Raw genomic sequence first — 27,759 nt, 5'->3', positions numbered from 1 at the left:
ATTTCCCCCACAGACCACCAGGGCGGCCGAGAAAACCTTTGTTCTACCTGAAATGACTCATTTAATCATCCAAAACGGTATGGAACACATTAATTAACTGAAAAATTTTGCATAGTATGCCTTTAACAATAAAACTTTGAAGTTCAGCTCCGTGTCTGGCTCCGATACTGGATTCCCAGTGTTTTAAACATTACAATTTGGGTGCTTGGAAGGAAGCAAGAAATATAACTTTGTTTTTTACATCCTGTTTTTGACCACTTGCCTTGTTTCCAAGCAGCATGAGCACCACATCCTGTTGGGCATATTCATGGATCTCAGTCAGCCATGCCTAGGAAACACAACAGAAGGAAAAAAACAGAACATGTGATAAATATTTATGTTAACTAAAAAAAACTTGAAACAAAATGGGGAAAAAAAACAGCCCAGCATATATGTATACCTGGTCTCAAACGTGACAATAACAGCAATGGAGAATAACTAACTGCTTCTTTGTGAGGATAATGGATCAGCAGGTAAAAAAAGGTGATCTATTATAGGAAAAACAAATAATCCAAGGACACAAAAAGAGTAAAAGAGAAAAGTGTTTGAGGAGGAAACCAGTCATTGTTACTGTGAGAAACCAGGTTAATCAACACTGTCTGTCTGCTATATCCTGTCTGATACACGGGGGAAAGATACAACCTGACAGAAGCACAACCCGCAACTGTGTGCTCTGAGAGCAGCTGAATTTCCACACGTTCTTCTGTGTTTCAAGGTTGTTTGTGATTCAGCAGAGACGGAAGGAACTGCCACAGTTTCTCTAGCATCTGTACAAACTTATATCATTTCTCGTTTTGAAATCTCAAACCTCTGAATCTGGGCTGAATTATACGTTAAATAGTAAGTAAGCATGCAAATAAGTGTTATTTAGATTTCATGGACAAAGATCACAACATGAGTCACAGAGACAGAATATAATAATTACGCCTGTGGAAATTCCTAGTTATCCAGGTCATCGCAACAGCAAACAGGCTCAAATCGCACATGAGCAACCTGCAGTTGAAGTGTTGATGCTTTTGAGGAGCACTTAAAAAAATTAAAATGTGACCCCCCCCCCCCCTCAAAAAGAAAACCCCAAAACAAAAACATAACTAAACAAACAAAAACAAATTAAATAGAGCGTAATTTAACGATTTACTCTGTTAAATTATTCAATAGAAAATAGCAAATTTATTGTTTATACATACAGTACTAGCCAGTCTTTTTAAGTATGATGCGTTCTGCTAAAGACCTGAAGCTGTATCAATTTGACTTTTTATGCATAACGAGTTCTGGTGAGGATTCTAGTATTATATAAAGATTTCATTCGGGGAGCTAATCTTTATGACTGTCAATCTGATTTTTCAAACTGCAGACACATTTTAAGGTTGATTATTTAAGCTCCTTCTTCAACGTCTTCAATCAGCTCCCACAGTTTTAGGGTTAAAGCTTCAAAGATACGATTCAGGAGCCTCTGCCACACTTTGTCAAGAACAATCATACCCGTTTCAAGCTCTCTCCACGCCGTATCACAACAGACTTGAGGAATTAAAGTCGCCGAAACACTTTTATTTTACAAAACCAACAATGTTTTTCGACACACTGGGGCTGGAATTGCATCATGACTTTTAACCCAATGGAGATGTGAAGCTGGTCACAGGTGTGAGTGCACAGGCTGGCATGTCTCTTTGTATTAGCCCTGAGATGTTCTGCAGAACTGATGCTGTACAGATCGCTTATTTCCTGCTAAAAAAAGAAAAGGAAAAAAAAAACAAAACATAGGTGCTATCTCTAGTGTGCCTTATTTTGGGGGGAAAACAAGACAACAAGTAAGCCAATGTTAAACTAAGAACAAAGGAGGGAATAACTCAGTCATTACTGCTTTTACTGAATTTAGAGCACATATAAAGTATTTTCTGCATGTAGATATATAAAAATATGCAGCATATTACATTATTTTCTGCTGTGGCCTTCTTCCAGAGCCATTTTCTGCAGCACAAGTGGTTTTTGGTCCTCCGATATTTTTGCATATGTTAAAGTGGGGGGTAAAAACTGTTTTGTTGGGTTTCTATTTAAAATATCTGAAACTGTTTAACATATTTACACTGTTAATAAATATCTGCCCAACAGCGATTTAAAAGAAGGTCTTGCTTCAAGGTCTGCAATATATTGATGAGATAAACCAGGCTCATTCATTGCAGAAATAAAATTAGTTTATAAGAACAGATGTGCTGCAGAAGTGCAACACCTTAATGTACATAAACATGTTTAACTTTTTCCTCAAAGCCAAACAAGTCCAGAATCAATGAAAGAAAGAAGGCACCAAAGCTTATCGATCAACAGGGACAAAAAGAAAATAATTTTTTTTTATTGCTTTCCTATATTTGGTTCACCTGAGTTAGGAGCCAAATGGGTTTTGGATCAAGTCAACAACCTTTGAAACAGATGTTCTCCTAAAGATGTTTATCAACAGTGAATAAAGTCCAAAACTTTGTAATTTTATTTTATGGATTCATCTAATTGAAAAGGCACAACCTCTTTGCTGCCACTTGTTTTGTTTTATTTTCTGTTCAGACAAACTGTTTTGTGAACAATTATCCACTAGAGCTGCTTTTGCAAAAATCCTATAATAGCCTCTTCACATGTTCTGCATCAGTCCTTTGATCAATGCCCTAATTTGCTGCGTTTCCTTTAAATCAATGGTGAATCATGTTTGATTCGATGTGCTTTTGAGTTAATGAAGTCAGACTTGATGGAGAGTCCGTGGTTAGCATGAAGTAAGCTGCTCATTTGAGGGCAAAGTAGGGGATGGGTCCAAAGAGCACTTAAAGGCACAAATCATCTCCTCAGATATACATGATTTCAATGTGGTTCAAATGTATGTTGTTGATACTTCAGTATTCTGCTGTCTTTTTAAAATTTGACATTTCAATGAAACATTTCTACTTGTAGATATGGTTTGATGCGGCTCTATTCTCAGCTCTGTCATCTTCACCTCCCCTGCTGTAATCAGCGCAAGTTTACTCACCTGTAACCTGAAATATTTGAGCACTCTTCCACCTTTATTTTTACAAGTCTTTATTATCGGAAGCTCCTGCCGGTAGAAGCCCAGCATTTTCCTCTTGCCCTCAGATGATCTCCTTATTATAGCCACTTTCTGTGCCTTTGACTCTCCTGGCTTTCCCCCGTCTGACTTCTGCCAAGCTTCTGACCTCTGGACATCAATCTTGTTTCTGTGCCCTAACCTTCGAGTTTTGCCAAGACCTCAGACAGTTTATCTGATCACTGTCTCCTCATGTATGACCCTTGCCTGTCTTTTTGTTTTTACCCTATGGATTCTGGTTTTTATCACTGACAGATTCTCCCACATCTGCCCAACAATCTGTTTCCACATCATCTATTGTGTCGTCAACACCCTAGCCTGCTGTTTCCTGGTTTCTCTTTGTACAAGTGTTAGTAATTGCACAGCGTGAAGGGTGAAGATTATTTGTCCGGAGACAAAAATGGCAAACACCCATTTGGATTCTCATAACAGACAATATCCTGGAGGAGTATTCCTTTGGATTGGACGCCTCAACTGATCCTGAAAAGTTTAGTGGCTTTTGTTTGGAGTTCCTTCACATATGTTGGCTCTTTAACAGCCACTACTCTGTCCTCTCCCCTTAAAGAGTTTCCCATGTCCCCCCCAAAGGTTTTCTGACCCTGACCAGTTTCAGAGTTATAATAAATCTTAGAAACTGGGCTCGGCGCTTGGCAGGATGTTTGATTCCTTTGTCTGGTTTATCACAATTTGTTTTGAAGTTCATCATGGATGATTATTATCTGTCACCAAACTCCGCAGCGTAAGTTTTCCACAACAAGAGCACTCAACCTGCATGAGAAAGGTTTGGCAGCATGCCTCAGTGATTCTCTTCATATGCTTGGATGCTCTTGATAAATAATAGCTGGTAATTATATCATTCAGCTGTTTATAGCATGTCCCCTCATGGTTAATTTCACAGATCTAATCACTGATTCCAGATGAGGTCATTTGCCGCTTGCGTTCAAGAAAAATAAACGCTTCCTGTCGCGCTCTCTTCTCGGAAAAGAGATGAAATCAGACCAGTTCATCTGCAAACATTTGTTTTGGTCTATTCTGATAAAAGTCAACAGTGTGTTTTGGACATACAAGCATTTCGTGTAATGTTTTTTCTTTTATGAAAATCCTTATAAGAGACCTGAACTTGTGCCTGAACCAACACCTCTTGCTCAACATGAGTGTAGCAACCTAAATAATTTACACAAATACAACACTTATGTGCCAACACTGCAAAAAGACACTGAACAGTTACTAACATCACAAATCCTGTCTGCATTGATGAAGATTTAATTCCCATAGCCTGTCAAACAGTAGAAGAGACGGATTTGCTCCTATCTTTTGAGCAATTCAGCTAATAATTACTTTCCAAATTACCATTTGGAGGTACAAATGAAACGCTTATCGAGCTCAAGTGTTGCTTTTTCAACCAAACATGTTTCCAGGGCTCCTTTGTTAGAATATGGAGTCGACTTGTGTGTAGTTTGATTTGATAAATAAAGCTATTCAGCGATGATATCAGAAAACTGTAGTGAAGGAAACATTAGTGAAGAAACAGCATCAAAAAAACTGTGAAACTGAGCAGGTCAGGCATGAACTGGGGGAGAAATTCAGGTTATACATTCACATCCCAAATTACAATTTTCTCACCGGATCACTACATGTCACGGTCTGCACAGTTTTAGTTTTTTGTCCTGTATTAGCATTTCAGTATTTTTAGATTATGTTTTATTCCTTGTTTGATATCTCAGTGTTTTATTACTTATCATAGTTATTTTCCTTACATCGAGGTTTTCCCCTGGTCGTCCTTTGTTTCTTATATTTATTAGATCAGCCTGGATTCAGGTCCCTTCAGTACAGTCTTTAGTTAATTGCCCTGTGTCTAGTTATTACATTCCTTGTTCGCCTGTTGCTCTCTCTCGCCCCCTGTTGCCACTCACTCTCTCTCCTCAGTTTTTCCTCCGGCTCCTTCTCCACACCTGCCATCAGTTAGTCAATTGACGCCTGCCATTGGTCCAGCTCTCATCCTCCCAGTGTTTAAGCTCCCCTCCTTTTCCCACTCGCCGCTGGTGTCTACTGTTTGCTTCCTGTCACTTTGTCTGATCTCTTGCTCGTCTGCGTCCCGGATCTACATTTTGTTTTTTTGCTGTGGCTCCTGCATCCTCCAGTGTTTTTGTGAGTTTTGATTTTAATTAAATCCGCCAATAACTTCTCGCTGCCTCTCTGCATTTGGGTCCAACAACAACCATAACAAATTATGACACTGCATGTATCTCACAGGAATGGAAAGAATTTGGCTGAACTGCAAACCTACCAAGAAATGGCCGTCCTCCTAAACTGACTGGATGTCAAAGGAAAGTATTATTCAGAGATGCAACCAGGAGGCTCATGGTAACTCTGGAGAAGCTCAGGTGGGAACATTTTTCGATTAGTTTGGTTGTGCACTCCAAAAACTATTAACATTTAAGGAAGAGAAGCTAGAAAGAAAAGCCTTAGAAGGTGCCATCATCAGTTTTCCACAAGCCACGCAAAGGACACGGCAAACATGTGGAGGAAGAAGCTCTGGTCACGTGGAACCAGAACTGAAGTTACTGACATACACGCAAAAAGCTGTTCGGTTTGTAGCTCAGCACATCTTCCTGAACTTATCATTTTAACAGTGAAACATAGTGAAGGAAACGTCATGATGTGGTGATGCTTTTTGTTCAACAGGGACATGGAAGCAGGTCAAAGTTGATGGAAAGATTAAAAAAAGCTAAAAACTAGAGGAAGAACTGAGTCCGTAAATAACTTGAGAACCAGCCAGAGGTTCCCTTTCAGCCCAGACAATAGCTGCACGTATACAGATGTAGTTACAATGGAAACGTTTAAACCAAAATAATGTAGTGAAAGGTGGTTTTACATATTTTGAGTAAAGAGGGTGAATAAAAAAAAACAACTTTTGTAGATTTTAATTGTCAAAATAAGAGAAAACAATATTGGAATGTTACTTCCCCTTCAGCCTTCATGGAGTGTACCATATAATAAAAGCTATAAAATACCTTGAAGTCTTACTAGGTTGTAACATGACAAAATATGAAAATGCTCGAGGGTCATGAATACTGTAGCAGAACACTGCCCATCACAAGATTTTGATTCACAAATGCAATTGATTTTCAACATTACACATTAGAAAAGTATTTTAAGATACACACACACATGTTAAATAAAACATGTTAAATAACATGCAGCAGCAAAGCAGTTTGAATTGAACCAACTAAGAGCTATGCTGCAAATGAACATCAATGTGGCTCTTTGGGTTGTGCAAACTATCAATCCCATATTTATTACATTAACCAGGTTTATTTCCAGTGACTTCCATAAACACACTTCAAAACAGATACAGGAGTGGCTGGTCGCTGTCTGTGAGGCAGCTGCACAAACAAGGGGCCTTTTAATGCAGGAATCATCAGAAGGAAACTGGACTGTAACCCAACTCTGGGAATGACTGCTGGAGACAGATAAAGCTAAAATAAATCTGTTTGGCCCAAAAGACAGAATGCATGCCTGGTGGAAAAACGTTTCATTACCTATAAAATAGAAAGAGCATCTTTCTGGCTTTTTAAGCATGAGTTTTAAAATGTTTTGAGACAGATGCATCCTTGTGCTAATGACACAATTGTGCAGCAATAGAACGGAGAGGATTATACCAACCTATTTGTTTTTATTTATTTATTTTTTTACAGCAAATGTGAGTCAAGGTTGTGGAGATGACTCGAGTTTTATATTTACAACATTGCAATGAGCCACAACAGAACAAACCTGATAGGGCCTTGGGGGAATACTCATTAATTGCTCAAGAATCGCTTTCAGGGTTGCATAATGATTTATAATCTCCTTACCAAGGTCACATGGTCTTTTATGCTGACACCAGTTAATCAGATTATTCTTAGTGTACAATATATATGTTTATATGTCTAGCCCATTTAAGCATTTGTTTATTCAAACCAACAGGCTAAATTTATTCAAACCCTTGAGAAACTAATCCTGATACAGAAAAAAAACTGGACGTGTCTGGTATACTCTGCAGCCTCTGGAAGAAAAAAAGGATGCGTTTGCTCAGTTTTAAGGCTAATACAAAGATTTTTGGCCAAATGCTCTGGGAGACAAATACCAATAAACTGCAAGGTGTCAGGAGGTGATACATTGCTTTACCTCCTTTTTTCCCCCTTGCATTAATGTTTCAAAAGAGTGTTACCATTCAAATGCAGCTTGCTTTGTTTGTAATAAAAGCGACTCACCACTGTGAGTTATGCGAGTCTGGACAACAAATAAAAACAAGTCCAATTCAGTCCATTCAGGCAATCTATAGCGTCACTGAATTTGCTGTTGGCTCTCAAATGGAGCCAATCTAGGATATAAGCAAACTAAGCCACCATTTAGGGATGCCAGATGAGCAGAGGACCCCAAAAGAACTTCACTACAGACAACATATGTCAAAACTTTTAATTTAGAGATACCTTAAGGTCATTTTACCTTAAAGTAAGGTGACCATATTTAGATTTTCCAACAAGAGGAGACTTAGCCCAGTTGTGGAATACTTTAATGAAACTTAACTTAATGAAGACATTAACATATTTACACCATGCCTTCTTCATGTGGTTATAAATATTCTAAAGTCACAGGTTATAAAGTGTAGTGAAACAAACTTCAGATATGCAACACAAGTTACAAAAGCAACTTACACACCTCTGGAATTACATCATGATAAAAATGTCTCTTCTGTATTAAAAAATGTACTTGTAACAAAATATTAGCCCTCCTTTCAGGTTTTCTTGGACAAATAAATAAAAATTGGAAATATACATTTTCTTTCACTTCAGTGTAACAATAAAAATAAGAAGCAGCGGTCTCACATGACATTCATCAACAAAAGTCTTTAGTTTTCTTCATCCTTGTTGCCTGGTTATCCATATTTTGCTGTACTACTGGGTTGCTTAACAAATAAGCATAGGAGTCTGTGCAAGAAGCGTCTTTGGACCGTGAAGAAGGCCACAAGCCGAAACACGTTGGTTTGCTTATGAAGTTTGCTCCAAATACTTCAAATGTTGCTGAGGAAACGTTGCCCTAGCCTTCAAGTAGAACGTTGTGGATACTTTCCAAAATTTCTTCACCTCCATAATAGACATGCTTTTCTTTTCCATTTCTTGAATGTGGATGTGGGACACAGACATGTGAGTGCCTGTGCGAGAGGTAGATCTCGCTGAAGTCATTTTCAACAAACGTTTTGATCACCATAGGCAGCTTTTGCTGTGAGAGACAGAATGCCTTTAAAGCTGGAAACATACACATCTACCGTATCATGCTTTCAAAGCCCGGGAACAAAGGCAGCCACCTTGTCTTGCTGTGAGAAAGCATCCTTCTGTATTCGATACGAACACATTCTCATTCCATCCTGTTCTCACAGCATTCTGTTTAAATGTGGTAACACTGATAGATTTTGAACATGGTGTTCCTAAGGTCATTATCTATTGTCTTCCCCCAAGATGAACACAATTATTCAATAGATGTGCTGCCAGTCCGAACCAATCATACTGTTCTGCAGCAACCTCGTCAATTTGGCAAACACAGTCTTTCCCACTTCCTCGCATCGGATTCTTTCAAAATATATGTAGCAGTTATCTCCTGTAAATGCAACGCATTTTTCAGACAAATAGTTTTTTGCCAGTGTTTTAGAAATTGCTTGTGCAATGGTTTCTGCAGTTTCACTGGATGTATTTCAGACGTGAATTAAATTTCGTTTGCAGGGCACCCCTCCTCTAGTCAAAACGTACTGGATTATAATCGGGACATTTTCTCTGCGTCTGTAGAAACCCCACAGTAGGGGATTTCTTTACGAGCTTTATGAGTGACTTCAAACGATCAGGGCACTATTCCACTATCCACAATAGCGTCAGCCTTGGTGAGGGCCCTGCTAAACCTTTTATCAGTGTCAGAGTCTGAAATTTTTTTTAAATTTTTTTTAAATTTTTTTTTTTTAGCAACACAGTAGTGCAATCCATGGACCTATAGACATTGTGGCGCCTCACGGTATGAAATGCCAATGCACCTTCTGCCGAATATCCAGCATATTCCTTTTCCCCAGGCGGAACAAAGAACTCAGTCATCTTATTGGATAACCTCTTACCTCACACAGCATTTTTATGATTTTCCGTATCCATGTGAGCTACAAAATCTCCGGCACCTTTGTTAGACACAGAAACATACGTGCCGGCTTTGCATAAGGTGCATTTTTCCCAACGTGGATGGTCAGAGGGAAATAAATTCATAAATCTGTGGCCATTTTGCAACACATTTCACGTTACCATCTCCTACCTCAGCTGGGCGTGGCTGCCAGGCCAAAAGGCCAAAAGGAAACCAAAGAACCAACCTCGTCTTCAAAATTTATCTAGCACTATTTTTTCATAAATAGTGGAAAGTGACAGGCTGGTTATAGCAACATACAGCTGAAACATGATGTTTACCTACATTAAATCAAAATAAACTATTACCAAAAATGTAGAATAAAGAGTCGGAGCTATTTTTTTTATTCAGATGTTCCACAGGCTTTCTCTTTCTGGAAACTTACAAAGCCGTGACATCACCGTCTGGGATTTCCCAAACTTTAAGTGTGTTGTGAACTTAGAGCAGGTTAACTTCTGATTTTTAAAGATTTTGTTTTTGCCATTTAGTAGACGGAAATCAAAATAGTCAACTTAACTGATCCATACATTAAAAGTTAAGCCTTTCTACAACACAGATAAAAAAAAACCCAATTACCCTTTTTATCCAGGCTCACGTTTAAACTATACTAACGAGGGATGTGAAATACGCATGACCCAATCAGTAAAGCTCGGTCTGCAGTGGTAGTGGGGAATAGGACCCCATGCAATCCTCCTTTGTCTGTGCCTGAAAGCTGATGACGAGACAATAACTATGTCACCATCTTTGATGAAAGACAAAACTTTTGGAAAGGATTTAAAAAAGTAACAAGACGGAGACACCCAGTAAAGACAGAAGAAAGACTAAAAGATTTTAGAGGCGGCTGGCAGCTCTGACATTAACAAGACAAGCTGTCACTTTGCACAGGTTGCAGAGGCTGCTCTGATGTTGCCGTTTTAGTTTTCCTTTTGTCGTAACTAAGAAAACAAATGAGTCATTTTTTTTTAACAAAGTCACTCGATTTAAACAGAGCTAACCCTTTAAAATTATGTACAAGCTGATGTGCAGCTTGAGATGAAAAGAATCTGGTAATAAAAAAGTTTTGTTTATTTCTTAAGAAAGGGGTCTACTATACAAAACAAGACATGACAAAATGACTTAGATTATTACGTTTTGACCACAGAACCTGGTTGTTTAGTGTTGCAGTAAAATTTTTTCTTTGAAATGACATAAAATCTTTTAAAATTTATGAAAAAAACACATTGTAGCTTCCCTTTCAATCATCGTTTAAATTGTTGGAGCTCTATTTGTTGGGTCATTGACCAGGGTTATTTTCTGATTTTTCTAAAAAATGACATCCTGGGGGTGTGTGTCACTGGGGTTTTGGGCCTGTCTGTGCTTGGATGCCTGGCCCTACCCTGGTGGGGTGGGTGTAGCATTTTTTCAGGTGTTGGTGAGGGGTTTGGGCAGCCCTTGGTGGTTCTGTGTCTGGCTCCCTGTTTCAGTTCTGGTTTCTGACGATTCTCGATATTGATTCTGTCTGGAGGTCAAGTGGTCTGTATGGTTCAGTCAGGCTGGCAGGCTAGAGATGTTTTCAGGGGGTGAGGTCTTGGTTAATTGGTGGATTCAGACCCTGGTTCTGTAGGCTCTCCTGCAGGGTTTAGGGGTGGTCCAGGTGTGTGTGTGTGTGTGTATGTGTGTGTGTTTGTTGGTTCCGGTTTGTGTTTGGTTTTTGGGCCTCGTTGCCTGGCTCTATTCTATCCTTGAACCCCACTATAAGTTGGCTTGGTGTGACCTTCATGGCAGGGGTGTGCCGTTGGGAAGGTGGCATGACCAGCTGGTCGGGGCACCTCCGGGTTCGTGAGGTTGGGTCTGATTGCTTGGCCCATTCGAATTGTGTTGGCCCTTGATGGCTTTGGGGATCGTTGGGGCTGAGGTTTGGGGAATCAGTTCTGAATTATTATGTTTTTTCTTTTGTTATCAGGAGAATAATAATAATAATAAGGCCAATCACATTGCTGATCATACAATTTAATTAGCTGTACATATGGAAATTTTAAATTTTACTCTTTAAATTTTTATCTAAACAAGCAAATTTGTGGAGTTTCAATGTTAAATTGGCAACACAAATATCCACCTGTTAAAAGGGACTTTTCATGTTTCAAACCAGCCTAAAATTGTAGCCCCCAGAATAAAATAGTATTTAGAAATATACAGTTCTCAAGGCTATCCAAAAGGGCTTGTTTAAAAGGACACATGTTAAAAAAAAGTCAGGTTGATGGTAGAAATGTTGAAATATCTTTCTAAATATAATTTTATCTGTATTTACTGTAGAACTTCTAAGATTAGACAGCAGAGCTCACATGGAGTGGATTGACAACTCGTCAATAACATGAGTTGTCAATATGAAACATCTGAAGCAATCCACAAAAACAAAATCTACTGAAGATGAAACCTTTTTAGAATAAAGCTGTCAGAATGTCTTGTCAGAATTTCGTCTGACAAGACGGAAGACGCAACACTTAAATAATTGGATTAAGAATGCTTATTTAAACCATGAGAAGTGAATGTCTTCAAACAAGCCAAAATCCAAGTGCCTTGTCCTTGAATTCCCCTGATGTCTTCTGAGCCGTAAAAAGTAAGAAGCCTAATGCATGCACACATTATCATTCTTCTGCTGTAAATCCCAGGTCTTCCTTTGACTTTATTAACAAACCCTAAATCTTTTTTCCCCCACTTTGCAACTTTTCCTCTGTTGCTCTCTTGCTTAAGCAGATTTGCTTTGCTTTGACAATGCTATTCTTGCCCAGCTTTGATCAGAGTGTTGCAAAGAGAGACAGAAGGGAGGAGTCTGCTCTCGACAACAGGCTGAGTCAGACTGAAGCAACCCAGAGGAGCTCAGGGTGAAAGTGGGACTTCTCCCCTGAGAAGAGCTTTCAGCGGCTGAGCAAAACACAATGACACTGTGTCACCGACACACAACCAATACAGAAAAACACTGGCACAATGACGCAGAAACAGGCAGATCTGCAGTGTAAAAGATTTTTAAACTGTTTTTATCGACATCTTTAGGAAGTGACGGACATAAAAAATATATTTCTTTTATGCATTTTTACTACAACAATAACAACAACGTAATAATGATTATGCAGAAATCCCTTTATCTTTGTAAGTGGCAGATGTGTTTCACCTGAAGGTGAAATATTTCCTGTAGACTGTAGTGCTGTGAAAAGCTGGAGTCAGAGTGAATATAAACATGAGTTAATGTGAGGCTATGCAGAAGTTGAATATAAGCACAGACCTTGGTCTTTTTAAATGGCAAGTTCACAGTTTAATTGGGAATAAAACCCTTGCTGAAAGGTTGTTTGTGAGGATTTTTTTTTGCAGGCCAAATTGCATTCATTTATTTTAAAAGACTAGTGTTGTGCAATTATGGATTTATGAATATAGATGTTGTATGTAGAAATCATGATGAATAACTTGGAAGCCCAACCAAAAATCACCACAATACACACACCCACACACCCACATATATATACAAATACAATACAACACACATAATATATAGATATATATATATAATAACCATACATCAATATACACACACATATATATATATATATAATATATATATATTATATATATATATATGTGTGTGATATGATATATGTATATATAAGAGAGAGAGAGAGGAGCTCGGAGAGCGCGCGAGAGAGGCGAGGGCGAGAGAGAGAGAGAGAGAGAGAGAGAGAGAGAGGCAAGCCCTGGTAAATGACCCAATAAATAGACAGTTTGAACAATGATTTGATAAAAAAAAAAAAACTTCATTTGTGGTTATTAGATTACTAGAATTGAATAATCAATTAATATTTGGAATTAACAAATAACCATGAATAATTAAAATCACTGGAAGTATTTGGATACTCTGACTTGTGGTGGAATTGCAGTTAATAGTTGTTAACTGAATACTGCACAGTGGTGAAGTGGGTAGCACTGTTGCCTTGCAGCAAGTAGGTTCTGGGTTCAAATCCAACCCTGGGTCTTTCTACATGGAGTTTGCATGTTCTCCCTGTGCATGCGTGGGTTCTCTCCGGGTACTCTGGCTTCCTCCCACAGTCCAAAAACATGGGTTAGGTTAATTGGCTTCTCTAAATTGTCCCTAGGTTTGAGTGTGTTCTTGAATGGTTAATCCCTCCATGAAGGATTAAGCGGGTGAGAAAATGGATGGATGAATGGACCATACAATGCCTTATCAGCTTTTAACTCAAAAGGGATAATTTGAGCACTGAGCTTCGTAAAGGAAATCTCTTTTAAAACTAAACACAAACAAGTATCTCTTCATGTATGAGGGTTTATTAAACAAAATAGCTTTGATACAATCAAAACTATTGAAATCACAAACCCCTTGACGAACTACAAACACACGTACTAACTAATAATCAAAGGCAAAATGCAAAACAAATGAGAATAATTGAGCAACTAAAAAAAAAGGATAAATTTGGACCAACACTTTCTAGATACACAGGTAATCATAAGGCTTCACTTTGATTCCAGCATGTGATAATTGTCAACCAGCACTGCCCAGTTATGTGAAATAAACAAACTTTTAGATCAACTTGGAGTGTGTAAGCTGAAATGGAACATTCATGGGATAATTACTGTGTTTGATCACTGTTAGGGCGGCCAAGACAGGGGGAGAGGGAAACCATAACCCTGCCTGCAAGTTGAATTCTCACGGTATTTGTGCGTTCACAAACACGCGAGAATCTTGTACCGCTTCAACCGCTTGTGTCCGAAACAAAAACAATGTCATAATACCTGCTGCTTACATTTTAATTGGATACCGTGATTTGATAGGCAGGCACTAGGAATTGCTTCTTCCAATCAGCTCAGATAGTTCTGCTGAAATTCCCTCCTTTCCTCAAACAGATTCAAATGGATCACTCCCAGATTGATAATGTGCAGAACTCGAAAATGAAAAAACAGCATTTAATGAAATAAAAGCCTGACAGTACAGAGAGAAATACTGATAAAACTTACACATCATATTAAACACATAGATATTTTATTTTGACTTAAAAATATCAACTAAATATTTTTCATACTTGAAAAATATTTTCAAGCATGAAAATTCTTGCACAACAGCAGCCATTTTGCAACCTAGGGACATTCAGTATAACTACACAGAGTACATACAGGTGCACAGAGGTTTATCAATTCTGACAAACTGATGTAAGGCCATTTATTTTAAATTGTATGTTAAAAGTGACACCTTAAAACCTGCTCTGGCTTCTCTTGCTAGCAGGTGCAGATAACATGTGACTGTCAAAAGCTGCCAGGATTCTGTGTATTCTGAAGACCTTGTTAACCCTTCTTAGGTAAACCTGATAAAAGAGCTGCACTAGTCTAACCGTGAAGACAGAAAGACATTGACAAGGGTTTCAGAGGTAGGACTGGTATGATCTTGTTTTAATCAGATGTAAAACGGATGATCCAGCTCCCTCGTTTATTGAAAAAAAATATTCCTTGTTGTTTTTTGAGTCTACAAGCCTTAAGGAAAAAAAAAAGTTATCATATTAATGTTTTCATTTTTTAACCACTGTAGCTGCGCTGTTGTCACCTTCCACCTGCGAGCCTACAGGATGCATTTAAAACTTTTAAGTTTTGAATCATTTATTTTAGTGTCAAGGTAAATTTTTATACACACTATTAGGGCTCATATTCAAATGACAGTATAAGTGTTTGTGTGACACAAGCAAATAGAAAGGTTTTAACAAATTTGTATGACTCGATAGAAATGACCTTGTAACGTGCCTTGAGATGAAATGTGTTGTGCTTTGGTGCTATAGAAATAAACTGAGTTCAATTGAAGTACAAAGTTGTTTTGTAACATATAAAGCCATCAGTTGTTTGAAAATGAGTTTTAGAGGGGATATGGCTGTCAAGTTCCATCTTTTTATTCCTTTCCGGGTCAAACACAATTTTCAGAAACTCTCTTTAAGTTGCTCTCAGAACATGCAAAAACATTTAGAGTTATTATAGAAGACAAACGAGACAACACTGGATGATCTAAGCCACTATTTTATGAAGCAGCATACTGATATTTGCGTATCATTTTGGTAGTTTTCGATCCAATGTGTTATTATTTTGACAAGGTCGACTATAAAACAGTGCAGATGCATAATATGCCCGTAATATACCATATCAATCAGAAGCATAACCATAACAATGAGTCAGTCTTGATAACGACACTATTAAACGTTTAAACAAGGTTTCTTGAAAGTCTACAAGATATATTGTGGACTGTTAAGGAATGCAGAATTTCATCCAGCAAGTCCTCTGTTACATTCAAAATGGTAAGGGATGCAGACTAGTAATACTTGAGTTTTAACCACATAAGGATATTTCACAAAATTCTAAATGCATGAATATAAAGACTGAATAAATGAAAGAAGAATGAATAAGTGAAGACATTTAATATAATATGAAGGTCATGATGAAGTGGGTACTAAGGATTAATTGCCAGTCAAGTGGAGACTCATCACCAATGGATTCTGCAGCTTCTTCACTGCCACTGAAAAATAACAGAATCAACCAGCATAATAGGAAAAAATCAAGCCTGGATTACAATGTATATATATCTTAAAGGTGTATAGCCACATTACGTATATTACTATACCAAAAAGGCCAAAATCCTGTTGCTTAAGATAAAATAAGGCTATATACTCCAAGCCTCCATCCAGAGTTTTGATAGTGCTTTTTGAGCCTTTTTGAACCACAGCAGTGGGCACGATGAGCTGACATAAACAGACCATCTACCGGCAGTACCGCAGAACTATTAGAAAGCCAGATGGTGGCCATTGATGCAGCTATTAAAAACATACAAAGTCCAGACGGGGTCGACCGTGCTGTAATGCCTCACATCAAACCGACAGCTCAGCATGGTCGAAGACAAACCCGACCTACTCCTATTTCAAGTTCCAGTGAGTCCTTCCCTGAGCCTCCTTCCACAAAAAAATTGTAAAATTACAGCTCCTACCAAGCACAAACAAAGAACACAGCATCACGGTGAGAATTTTTTCAATGACATAAATGAAAGTCAAAAGCTAAAATGTTTTAATTGGAATGAATGGAAGTTAAACGCAATAGAATGCAATTTCTCCCATAAGTATAATGCATAATACATATCAAATTATTAATCAATAAATGTTTACATATGTGTGTTTATAATTTTTTAAAATCTGTGTAACAAAGTAATTTCACTGAATTCATTAAGCAAAATGAATTCATCTCTCTCTCTCTCTCTCTCTCTCTCTCTCTCTCTCTCTCTCTCTCTCTCTCTCTCTCTGTATATATATATATATATATATATATATATATATATATATATATATACATTTTCATGTCTTGCCTCTGATTAGTAATAAATAGTAATATCATCTTTATTGTCATTGAAACATACATTACAACGAAATTTGTTCTCTGAATTTAACCCATCACCCTTGGGGAGCAGTGGGCTGCCATGTGCGGCGCCCGGGAAGCGTTCTGGGGTTAAGGGTCTTGCTCAGGGACCCAGAGGGCTGGCGCTGGGGATCAAACCAGGTACTTGCATCCTTCTCTGAGTGTAAGCGCGCTGCTCTAACCACTAGGCCAACAATCCCCATACACCGAGACGCAGCTCGGTAGGCAATTTGGGGTTAAATGCCTTGCCCAGGGGCACACCGAAATGTGGCAAGGGGAAGCTGGAATCAAACCCACAACCTTCTGACTGCCAGACAACTACTCAACCCATCAAGCCACAGTCGCCCAAATCATCAACTGGATCTAGGTTTGGACTAAGAATGAGCCATCTAACACATGGATATGCGTTGATCTTACGCGTTGCATAGCAGTTCTGGCTGTATGTTAAGGGCCGCGGTGTTATACAAAAACAAACAACCATACGAGGTAGATGCAATGCTTTCTTTCCAAGATTAAGAGATTTTCCCGGCCATTTTAGTCCTTTTAAACGGAACACCTTCAACCAATCTATATAATGGAGGAGCTGCAGTTATCCTGTTTCTGCAGGAATTGACTCCACCACAGCAAGCAGCAAGCAGCTGCGAAATCAATCTTGCACTGTTTGTGTGCACATACAGTAATCACCCCATCTGTTTTGTCACACTGCTCCCTACATTCAAAGTAAATTGCAATGTCCACAGAGGCCGGCAGCCTGAGCACCGCAGGGTTGTTTCACCTGCCGGACTTCAGCACAGCAACACAGCAACTGGCTGCAGCCTAGATGATTACTGGTGACTGGCGCTAACACAACCATCATGTTGCATGCACAAGAGCAACACACATACAGTATTTGAGTCACTATAAAGACTACCACATATCATAGCTTAATTAACTTTAACTATTAAACCTTATAGTGTGGAAAGATTCTTAAGTTGCCTTAAAGGACACTTGCAAACCTAAAATGAGTCCCTCTTCAAATGCCAGAGCGTCCTCTGATTATAAATAATTGCTATTTGACTTTATATCACTGCATTATTTACAGACAGTTTCTCTCATCACCATCTGGTGTGCTGGTGCCATGACATTTAACTAGCAGCAGCTATGTGGTAGGCAGGCGGCCATTTCATTTGAAGCCAGAACATGCCCTGGGGACAGACAGAGAGATGAATGAAAACAAGCAGCTGAATGTTTCATCTCCCTCAAGGCTTTCATTGTATTTCCACAACACAGACACGTACGCATGAAGCATTGGGTCATCAGCACATGCAATCTCGCGCATAGATGTGAAAGCAAGAGCAGCAGGAATAGATCATTTAACAGTGACCTAGCTGTTCAATAAGGAACATTATGTTATATTTACAGGGTTACAAAGTGCATTTTCTAATTTGGGTTGGAGCTGGTCAATATACAATCAGTGAGGTTTTTTCTTTTAGCCATCCAGTTCATTTGGATTACTGAGTTATTTCAATATAAACGCCAAGTTTTTAATTTTCAGTTTTTTTTTAGAGTAGACTGAAACATTTAGGAAATAAGTATTTAAAAATATGCTGGAAATTTTACTGCCAATATGTTTTCAGGTTTCTACATCTGCACCAAACAATATACATTCATTAAAACTGTTGAAATTGTTTGATGTTAATGCAAAACATACCTGCAGTGCACAGAAATGACAAGCAAAATTGTACTTTCTTCTTAAAATTTCAATAAAGCTTTGGTTACTACAGTGGTTAAATACGAATATTAATATACAGCAGTCTATATATATATATATATATATATATATATATATATATATAAAACAAATACTCTATGATCTCTAAGGCAATTAAGAAACCAAAGTTATTTTTTCTTAGTAGTGTCTAATGAAAGAGACCAAATAAAACTTCTGAACAGTGCCCATGATAGAATGATGGTGGGCTAACAAATAACCTACCGGGGGCTACTCAAGGGATTACAAAAATGTTTTGTTTTGTGGTTCATTGAAATCACACAAACATCTGTAACCACAGGACAAAAACTATTGAATCAATAAATGAGTTTTTGCTTTATTTTTGTATTAATGACTCATGGGAGCTTTCAAGGGCTTATTTTCTAACTTCCTGTGGAAACACATTGTGCCTCAGAGTTAAAACCAATCGCTAAAAACAAACTAATTTCCATTAAATATTCCATCTCTTATGTTTTTTTTTCCCCACATGGTTTCAATTTCTGCAGAATCGAGGCATGCACCTCTTTCAGCAACCAGGCTAGTAGCTGGAGTCTCATAGACCGCCTCTTAATATGTAAATGACAGCAAATAACTCAACTTTTAAATCTCACCAAAAGCGGCAGACTGCTGTTTAAAACAGTGAACGACACATTATCTGCAACAGTGGCAAACACAGACTTTTAACTTTAACTTTTAACTAAAGCAGTACTTGTAAAAAAAAAACAAAAAAACAAAACAATGTAATACTAAAATAACCTCTATTTTCAGGAAACCTACTGATGCGCATATCAAAAATGTGTGTGTTTGTATGTGTATATATGTATATATATAGGTTATAAGTTAAATAGTTTTGATTGAGTCTCTCATGCCTTATAATTTCAGCCTTATTCACCAGAAAAGATGAACAGCTTCAATAATCGTAATGCTATGGTTTCCTAATTTTGCCTCACGGAGGAGACAATGATGGAGCACTTAGAGGAGCAGGTCTGAGGGTGCAAAAGGAAAATTTATATTCCAGTCTGATTTATGGCTTTCCCTCAGAGCGACATTTATCACCATTAGTGTTCAATAACCTGAGTTAATGCTCGTTAGGAGGCGGTGTGCCGGCAGGCATCCGAGGACTGTAGCCAGAATTTCTCATTTCACTAATAGACACTGACTAAATGTGCAGGGGGGGGGAGGGCAGAGTGTATGTGTCAATCTGTGCTTCCTAAGAATACCCCCATTCAATATGAGAAGAAAAATCTGTTTCAAATAATGATGTGCATCAGCCTCTGTCAGTTCACAGTGCAGGTCTTTAAGTCTGATTTTTATCGACAAATAATGACAGTTACAACCAAAAAGGATCCGAAGTCGCTAGACCTTATGCGTGAAAACTTTGGAGACATTTCTTTTAGCTATGACCCAGTGCTGTGTTTCTTTTCACTAACAACTCTGCAGCAACATTACCCTCGATGCAGAAACATAATAAACAAACAAAAAGAAAGAAAAGAAGAAAAAAAGAGATGCTAATTCTGCTTTGTATGTTTTTTGGTCAATACAGTCACACAAATTAGCAATTAGCAATTTTTTTAAAGCATCTTTTTTTTTTTAAAGCATTTTAATTTTGTCTCAGACTTTTACTCTGGGGACTATTGATCAGATTCAGTAGAATATAGTGAAGATCTGACAAAGTACAGCAAGGAATTCAACCTAAATATAGTCTGACTGACAATTTCCAAGCCAAGTTGAATACAACTTGGCTTGATGAGGACAATAGTTGAAATAAAAAATGTAAATATTGCAGATTTAATTTTTCCTTATTCCATTACATGCCACATTCTCACTGCATTGCTTGGCGTCCCAGTACAGTGACAGTGCGTGCACGGTTTCAGAACATATACCAATATACCTTTGCATCTCCACCTATGAACCTGGTCAACTCTAAACTCATTCAACATAACATCTCTCTTTCATAGATAGCGATACAGAACAAACCAGTCACATGACCACGGTGGGAAACCCACACATCCCTCTCCCCAGCAACATCCTTCAGCTCATTCTGGGCGATCCCAACGCATTCCCAGGCCAGATAGGACATATAGTCCCTTCAGCGAGCTCTGAGTCTTCCTCAGGGTCTCCTCCCAGGATGCCACCTGGCCCCCAGTACATTCATCCTGGCCTGCAGGTGGCATCCTGATCAGACGGCCGCCTTAACTGACTCCTTTCAATAGAGAGGAGCAGCAGCTCGCTTTGAGTTCCCCCCGAATGACAGAGCTCCTCATCCCTGATGACACAACCAGCTTCTGGAGGAAGCTCATTTCGGCTGCTTGTATCCAGCAGAGCCAAGTGATATTTTTTATTTTTAATCTTTTTAACTTCTCTTCACTGGTGTTAACTGAAATGGTGGCGATACTGAGGAAGGTGCATCATAAGTGTTTCTGCCTGGCGAACAATAACAGGCCACCAGCCCCGGATTAGTCATAGGGACTTGATCATCTTTTTCACTTCCAGCTTATTTAAATGCACAGACCAGACCGTATGATTTTTTTTTTTTTTGGTAGAACTACATAACAGAGCCCTTACTTTCCCCACAACTTACAGGTTACTTTCAGAGTTATTTTCCACAACACAGACTGCTTGTACTCAGAAGAGCGGAGATTCAAAAAGACCTCCGTCCTGTACGATGTTAACAGATGCGTACGCTTATGCATCTGTTATGATTGTTGTCTGTAGACGATATCATTAACAGACTCAACAAAAAGGGCTGAAACAATGAGGTGAAAAATCACATTAAAATACCTGGAGCTACTGAGTACACTCAGCAGAGGTGTCCCACTGTGAGGACGGTTTGCAGCATACACGGTACTTGATGGAGAAAAATGGTTCCATTACTGTGTTGTGAACATCTCTGCCTTGATCCCCAAAGGATGGACTGAAAGATGCGACTACATAAAGAGAGGTTTGAGGCGTTTGGCTTACATGGTTAGTGTTGTGACCAGGCTCTGCATAGGAAGCATAAAATGAATGGATAGTACATTCACAACTCTGAATCTTTTGTACAGAAGAATATTTTTGATAAAAGCCAATTGTGCATGCAGGTTTTCCCCCTTCTGGTGGTGCTGTGCTGCCCACAGTAAAGCAAGATTAATTAGCTAGTGTTAAAGGAGATGCGCTAAAAGCCATAGTTTGCAGTCACGCTTTTATCTGAGTACACATTCAAAGCTGCCTTACTGTAGCAAACTGGTGGGGTTTAAGACGGATGATATCTTAGTGGAAAACAAAAGCCTGGAGCACTATGTGTTGTACCAACAGAGAAAAATGCAAGAGGCTCTCTGAAGCTGCAGCTCTTCACCATAAAAAAGGGTTGGAGACAGTGTGTCAGATTGCTGACAGTTACTCATCCTCCCCTGTGTGGCTGCCAAACAAATTCCTCTTCCCTGCAGCCTGTGTTCTGACTTTTGTTTTGCTTTTTGCTCACAGCTGAACTCAAAAAGCATCTTTGCTGCATCAGGGATCACTCAAAGCGTGAAGCAACATCACATTTCTCCACAGTCTGGTATCAAACAGCCTCTTCTTCCATTAGAGCCCGTCGGTGCCCCGAAAGAGCAATTTTTGTATACAATGTCAAATACAGCCGCTGGAAATTGCCTCTCCGCGAGCTGTAAGATACACTTACTTTACGAACGGAAATTGCAGATATACAGGCTGGAAGGACTTCAACCTTTTTGACAGCAGGCACAGTGCAATGAGAGAAGGTAACGCGGGGAATAGATGCTTCAAAAGGCAGCAATTTCGCAGCCCTGGCCGATAATTATGTTTACAAGTTTTGAACTGTGACATGCTTTATTATTCAAAAATGGTTAAGTGTTTCTATTCAGCCTGTGTTCCCACATAAAGAAAAGCTGTTTTTTTTTTGTGAAATAGAAAAAGAATTGCTTTGTTTTTCTTTTTCATTTTGCTGCAGGGAAGCTGTAATTACTACTCGTTATTGATTGGGTTGACATTTTTCTTTTTAACCTCGGAGGGCATCCAGTTTGAATCTGCGCATGCATCTCCTTAAATCTCCCCAGTGTGAAGCTGACATTTCTTGTTTCTTGCCCGGGCAAATCACCCTGTCAATACAAATATAAGAAAGTCCCAAGCTGAGACATCGCGGACGCAAAAGATCAACCGGCTGTGTTTCAGTTTTCCTGTGGGATGTTCTCCTTGCCAGATATTATCATGTAGCCTCGCTCAGAGCTTTCATGGTCAGGGCGCAGGCTAATTATAAAGAGTAAAGCTGCATTTTATGGATTAATGCAAGTTTTTTTTTATTTGCCTTCTATTAGAAAGGTGTATATTTTGGGCTTTAACTATATAACATAACTATATAATTGACCATATTTGTCTCCCATTAGCAATATCTATATAACTTTTTTCAACATTTCAGTTTACTCAATAATACTGATTTAGGTAGTTGAACTATTAGAAATCTTTAATGCTAATCTGATTAGCGGGATGTTTATGCATAGGTGTATTGGACAAATGCACTTTAGACAGCCCACCTCATATTGTGATGTTCTTGTAGACGCACCTAATGTCAGCTCTTCTTTTGTGTGGAAGTTTTTACGGAGTGAGGAAGAGTGCAAGTTGACCATTTATTGTCAGGCGGCATCTTACAGTATTGGAGGATTTACAATAAATAGGCCTCTTAAAGGTAATAGATCGTTATTTTTAAAGAGCTGCAGTGGTTTCCAAAAGTATTAACATTTCATTCCGTCAAAAAGTTAACTTTTGACGATTTTGGACGGAAACCTCCACAAACCTTAAAACAACAGACCAAGATAAAGCAGTGCATCATTGCGAAGTGAAAGGAAATTGTACATTTGTTCTCAGACTACTAAGTCAAGACACCACCTTTTGATGCAGTTAGTTTTTTTTTGGGATATGGCTCTACCAGCTTTATCCATCTAGAGAATAAACATTAATATTCAACTCTGGTACTCATTTTTAGACGAGGTCTGGAATCTGACTGGACCATACTAACACACTGAAAGCGTTCCATCAAACCTCTGGTTGTATGTTTGGGGTTGTTCTGCTTGACAGTGAACTTCAGTTTAACTCTCAAGTCATCTTTAGTGCCCAATATATTTTCTTTCAAAACTGGTCTATATTTAGCTTCATCCATCTGCCCATCACCTGCTAAATAGAAGCATTCCCACAGCATATTGCTACCACCACCCTACGTCATTGTAGATCACCTTCTTCCACATGTTTACCATGTTCCCTTTATGGTATGTTGGAAACTGCTGAGAAGATTTCTTTTGGCTCTTTTTCAGTAATAATGTTCTTCTTGTCGCTATTTCTTTAAGGCCAAATCTGTGGAGCAAACATCATAATGTCCCATGCAGGTTTTGGATTAATGCATCCTCCTTACTATACTCGTCTTAGCTGCGTGTCTGAATAATGCTCTCCTTTAGTGGCCTGTTGACATGCCATGTCTTGGAACGGTTGCTGCTGTGCCGTCCTCTTTCTGTTTTCAGACAATGGACTGAACATGGCTCTGTTAGATATTCAAAGCTCTGATATTGTTTTATAACCTACCTCGTCTTTAAACCTCTCTATAACCTTCTCCTTTTGTCTCCTGATGTTGGTTCTGTTTGTTCAATAATGTTTTCTAACACATTCTCAAAGCCTTCACAGAACAGCTGTATTATTGCTTGGATTAAATTACACACGGGTGGATTAAATTACTCACGGGTGGACTCTATCAACTAATTATACGACCTCTAAAGATCATTGATCGCTGTGGATTTTATTCAAGAGGAATTATGCATCTTTGGCTTGAAATATTATATGAAATCCAAATAAAATACTTGAGAATTTGTGGTTGTAATGTGACATAAATACATTTGCAAACATCTTTGTGTCTGTTGCGCATGTCACTGCTCTGACCTGAATTATTTTCTACTAGCACATACAAGGTCTAAGAATGAAAGGTAGGATGGAGAAAACGGGGGCAACTCTGGAGACGTTCGGCAGGAGATGAGAAGAGAGACTTCAGAGTACATCTGGTAAGCTTTCACCCCCTTAGGTAATGGTAGATAACTGTGACTTAGCACAGCTAAAAAGGGAGCGAAAAGAGGAGGTGGAGTGGGAGAAATTGGGTGCTAATACTTTGTGTTGTGGTTATGCATAGTCTTTCTTCTAAAAAGAGAAAGTACTGCTTTTCACTCTGAGTTGCAATCATCCAAAATTACAATAAGCAGGCCAGAGTTTTGCAATATGAAATTAGTACCAGCCTAAAAAACTGACATTTATTCTGATAAACTTTATTACTCTCCGTTTTGCCATATAATTCAATACAATTCGATGAAGGTAGAGACTAAAACTGATCTACTAATCCTGCTAGATAATAATAATAATAATAATAATAATAATAATAATAATAATAATAATAATAATAATACATGAAACTATGACAAGATTCCTTTTTTCCATTAAATAAATTAATATGACATAATGAGTAGTGTTAGGCTTATTGCAATATTCTTGTAATTAGTTGACTTAAATAAAAGAATATGGATTGACAACAACACCATGACTTGCTTTTAAAACTTGGAAGTGAATGGCATGAAGTCAAGGCTTTATCCATGCTATGAGCTGTGCACTGAGTTGACCTGGTAATGTTGAGCACAAAACTGAGTGATGAACAGCTTCCTCTGGAGTGTTTATGAGATTGTTATCACCAGTCCGTGCCAAAAGGCAAACAAAGCACCAAAGTTATGATGCTAGTAAATGATACGACTGTGTCTCCATACCAGCAGGACTCGGCTGGGAGCTTTCTGTGTAGAGTTGTCAGGCTCTTTCCAGCAATTCTAAAGCTCAGCATTTAGAGTAAAACAGCATTTTAGGAATACTCATATTCTCCATGCGCCGCTATGCGAATTTAAGCTTGCCTGGGGTACCAAAGTGGTGCTGCTCACTGAACATTAATACTTAATCTTAATCAAATTCAGAGGACACATCTCCCTGCAGGGACTCGTATAGTAGAGTTTAACCAAATTGCTTTAAAGACATCCATCTGTACGAAATAGATTAAGAGGTACAGTATAATGTAAAGACTGGGGGAACAAGAAGCTAGATTAAAGGTGTTAGCTTTCCATACACTTCTTGTCTGAACATTGACAAATCTTGGAACCTGGGACTGCTGGGTGTTCACATTCAGTTTACAATTAGCATTTTTCCTCCAGCAGGTAATACAGTTCAGTCAAAATCTCTTCTAGTTCACGGTGAGCTCAAAATCTAAACCAATCTAGCCATCCCAAGTCACATTCAGTCCCCCTACAGTGTTTTACTATTTATATATTAATATTTTGCTTTCCAAAAATCTGCGGAATCATTCATACAGTTTTTCATTAGCTAGTCACTATAAAAGTGTACAGAACTCTGTTAACATGCCAGGATTATGTGATAGAAAAATGTGACAGTAATTAATTATCTTAAAATCTTTTCCTCACATAATGAGACATATATAACTTACAATTTATTAATGACAAATACATCTATAAGGAAAAAAAACATAAAAAGATGCGACAACCTGGTTCACTAAAGTGTGCACACCCTTAAACTAAAATTACGTTGAAGGATCTTTTCGTTAGATTTCAGCAATCCATGAGCGGTCCACATATTAACTTAGTAATATTTGGTGAACAAAACCTCGCTAAAGTTATCTAACCCTTTGTTTCCATGGAACCTCGCGTGCAGAGCACTCTTCAGGTGACTGCATGGAGATTTAGAGAATTTCAAAATGTTAATTTCTCATCAGGTCAGTTTTTTTTTTCTTATTAATATGTAAGCGTTGATGATGCACAAGGAATAAATAACATTATCTTGTGCTTTCGAGCAGTTAGCTGAAGTTTCAGGGGTCAAAACTGACTGATAACTGTAACTTTTCATAATATATTCTGAAAAAGACGTATGTCATCTGTAAAAATTCCACATCTAGTTGCAAGTGTTGTCTTTCAGTTAGTGATCACTTTCTTCATTGGACCCTTGCACTCAGATAAGGCAGTTGTATCTTTTGCACCCTTCTCCACTGATACCTTTGTACGCTGGCATTATTCACAACCTCTGTGCAAATTGTGGCTTTAGCTAAAGAATGCAAAACTGAGGAAAAAAAGATCAAATAAGTCCAACCAGGGAAGTTGCTTAATAATTTTAGTCAGACATAACACTGAAGGTGGATTTGATCTCAGCAAGATTCAATGTTAAAAATGAATCATAATGTGCTTTTGTAATGTGTTAGTTTTAATTTGTTTTACATTTACCCCATCTCATTTATTTATTTTTTGGATGAAATGTGCATAGTAAATGTAATGTGAAAGAAAAAGCATTTGAAAGGACGTATATGGTGGTCTCATTGTTTACATGAAAATGTAATTTTAGCAGAAAACAAGCTTTTGTCCCTCTTTTCTTTGTGGCAACAACTTTGAGCATTTACGAAGAAAAATCGAATTCTGTTTGCAATGTTAACATGAGCGAGATGGGCTGCTGGAGCTGACAAAAAAAGTTATTCAGGTTCAAATAAGAGCTTTCAAAAGGAAAAATAAATTACAAACCTGTATGTTGTCAAAAGACGACTTGTTGGTGACATCATACAGCAAGAGAAGAGCTGAAAGAGACAAAGCAACGGTTTGATTAAAAACACATCAGGAGAAAGCTTTCTCATTGAATGTTATTTATTCTTCACCAATTTATAATTCTTGTTAAGCTGACTTTTGTAGCTCAGGGAACAGGAAAATGAAATAGATTGTGAACCGTATAATACTCATTTGGGAGAGCTGCAGTTTCTTGTTATTCAGTGATTCATAAGCAATAAACAAAATGTTGTTTATTGCATGTGTATGTTAAGTCATTTGCATTTGTGTTTTCTTATACAAGAAATCCTGTCAAACTAGAATCTTAAAATAAATTTAAGGGCTGACTTCATGCTTTTACTTGTAAGAAACAAATATTTGGTGTTCTTGTGTTTTTCAATTTGGCAAACAAGGTTATGTTTATTTAAAACAACAAACACACAAAAGGCTGAGCATAAACCGAGGATTGAAACTTTAAAGATGCTAAAATAGATCCAGATGCAGAATAAATTAAAAGGTTTATTGCACCAAAGAACATAACTTTAGAGAACAAAGGGAAAACAAAATACATTGGTGAGGGACTCTCAAAAGGTAGCACGAAAACAACAACTGGAAAATAAGTTGAACAGCAAGGAGAAAACTTTGTGATTAGAACTTGTTTGTTTGATTATATCATT

The 27,759-nt window shown here is 38.1% G+C and overlaps 1 protein-coding gene across 1 annotated transcript in view; it reads right to left on the bottom strand.

Annotated features, from left to right (window-relative positions):
* Nucleotides 1-27,759, bottom strand: part of LOC105924672 (ras-related protein Rab-26) — a 75,292-nt gene that overhangs the window by 4,914 nt on the left and 42,619 nt on the right. Inside the window, exons 5-6 of the mRNA XM_021315463.2 lie at nt 27,065-27,117; nt 263-328 (exon numbers count right to left, since the gene is read on the bottom strand). Coding sequence (XP_021171138.2) covers nt 263-328; nt 27,065-27,117 — 119 coding nt within the window. The remainder of the gene's footprint in view (nt 1-262; nt 329-27,064; nt 27,118-27,759) is intronic.

The sequence above is a fragment of the Fundulus heteroclitus genome, chromosome 16 (genome assembly GCF_011125445.2).
Source record: "Fundulus heteroclitus isolate FHET01 chromosome 16, MU-UCD_Fhet_4.1, whole genome shotgun sequence".
Lineage (NCBI taxonomy): Eukaryota > Metazoa > Chordata > Actinopteri > Cyprinodontiformes > Fundulidae > Fundulus > Fundulus heteroclitus.
The sequence above is the reverse complement of the archived record's forward strand: the minus strand, read 5'-3'. Positions and strand labels throughout refer to the sequence as shown.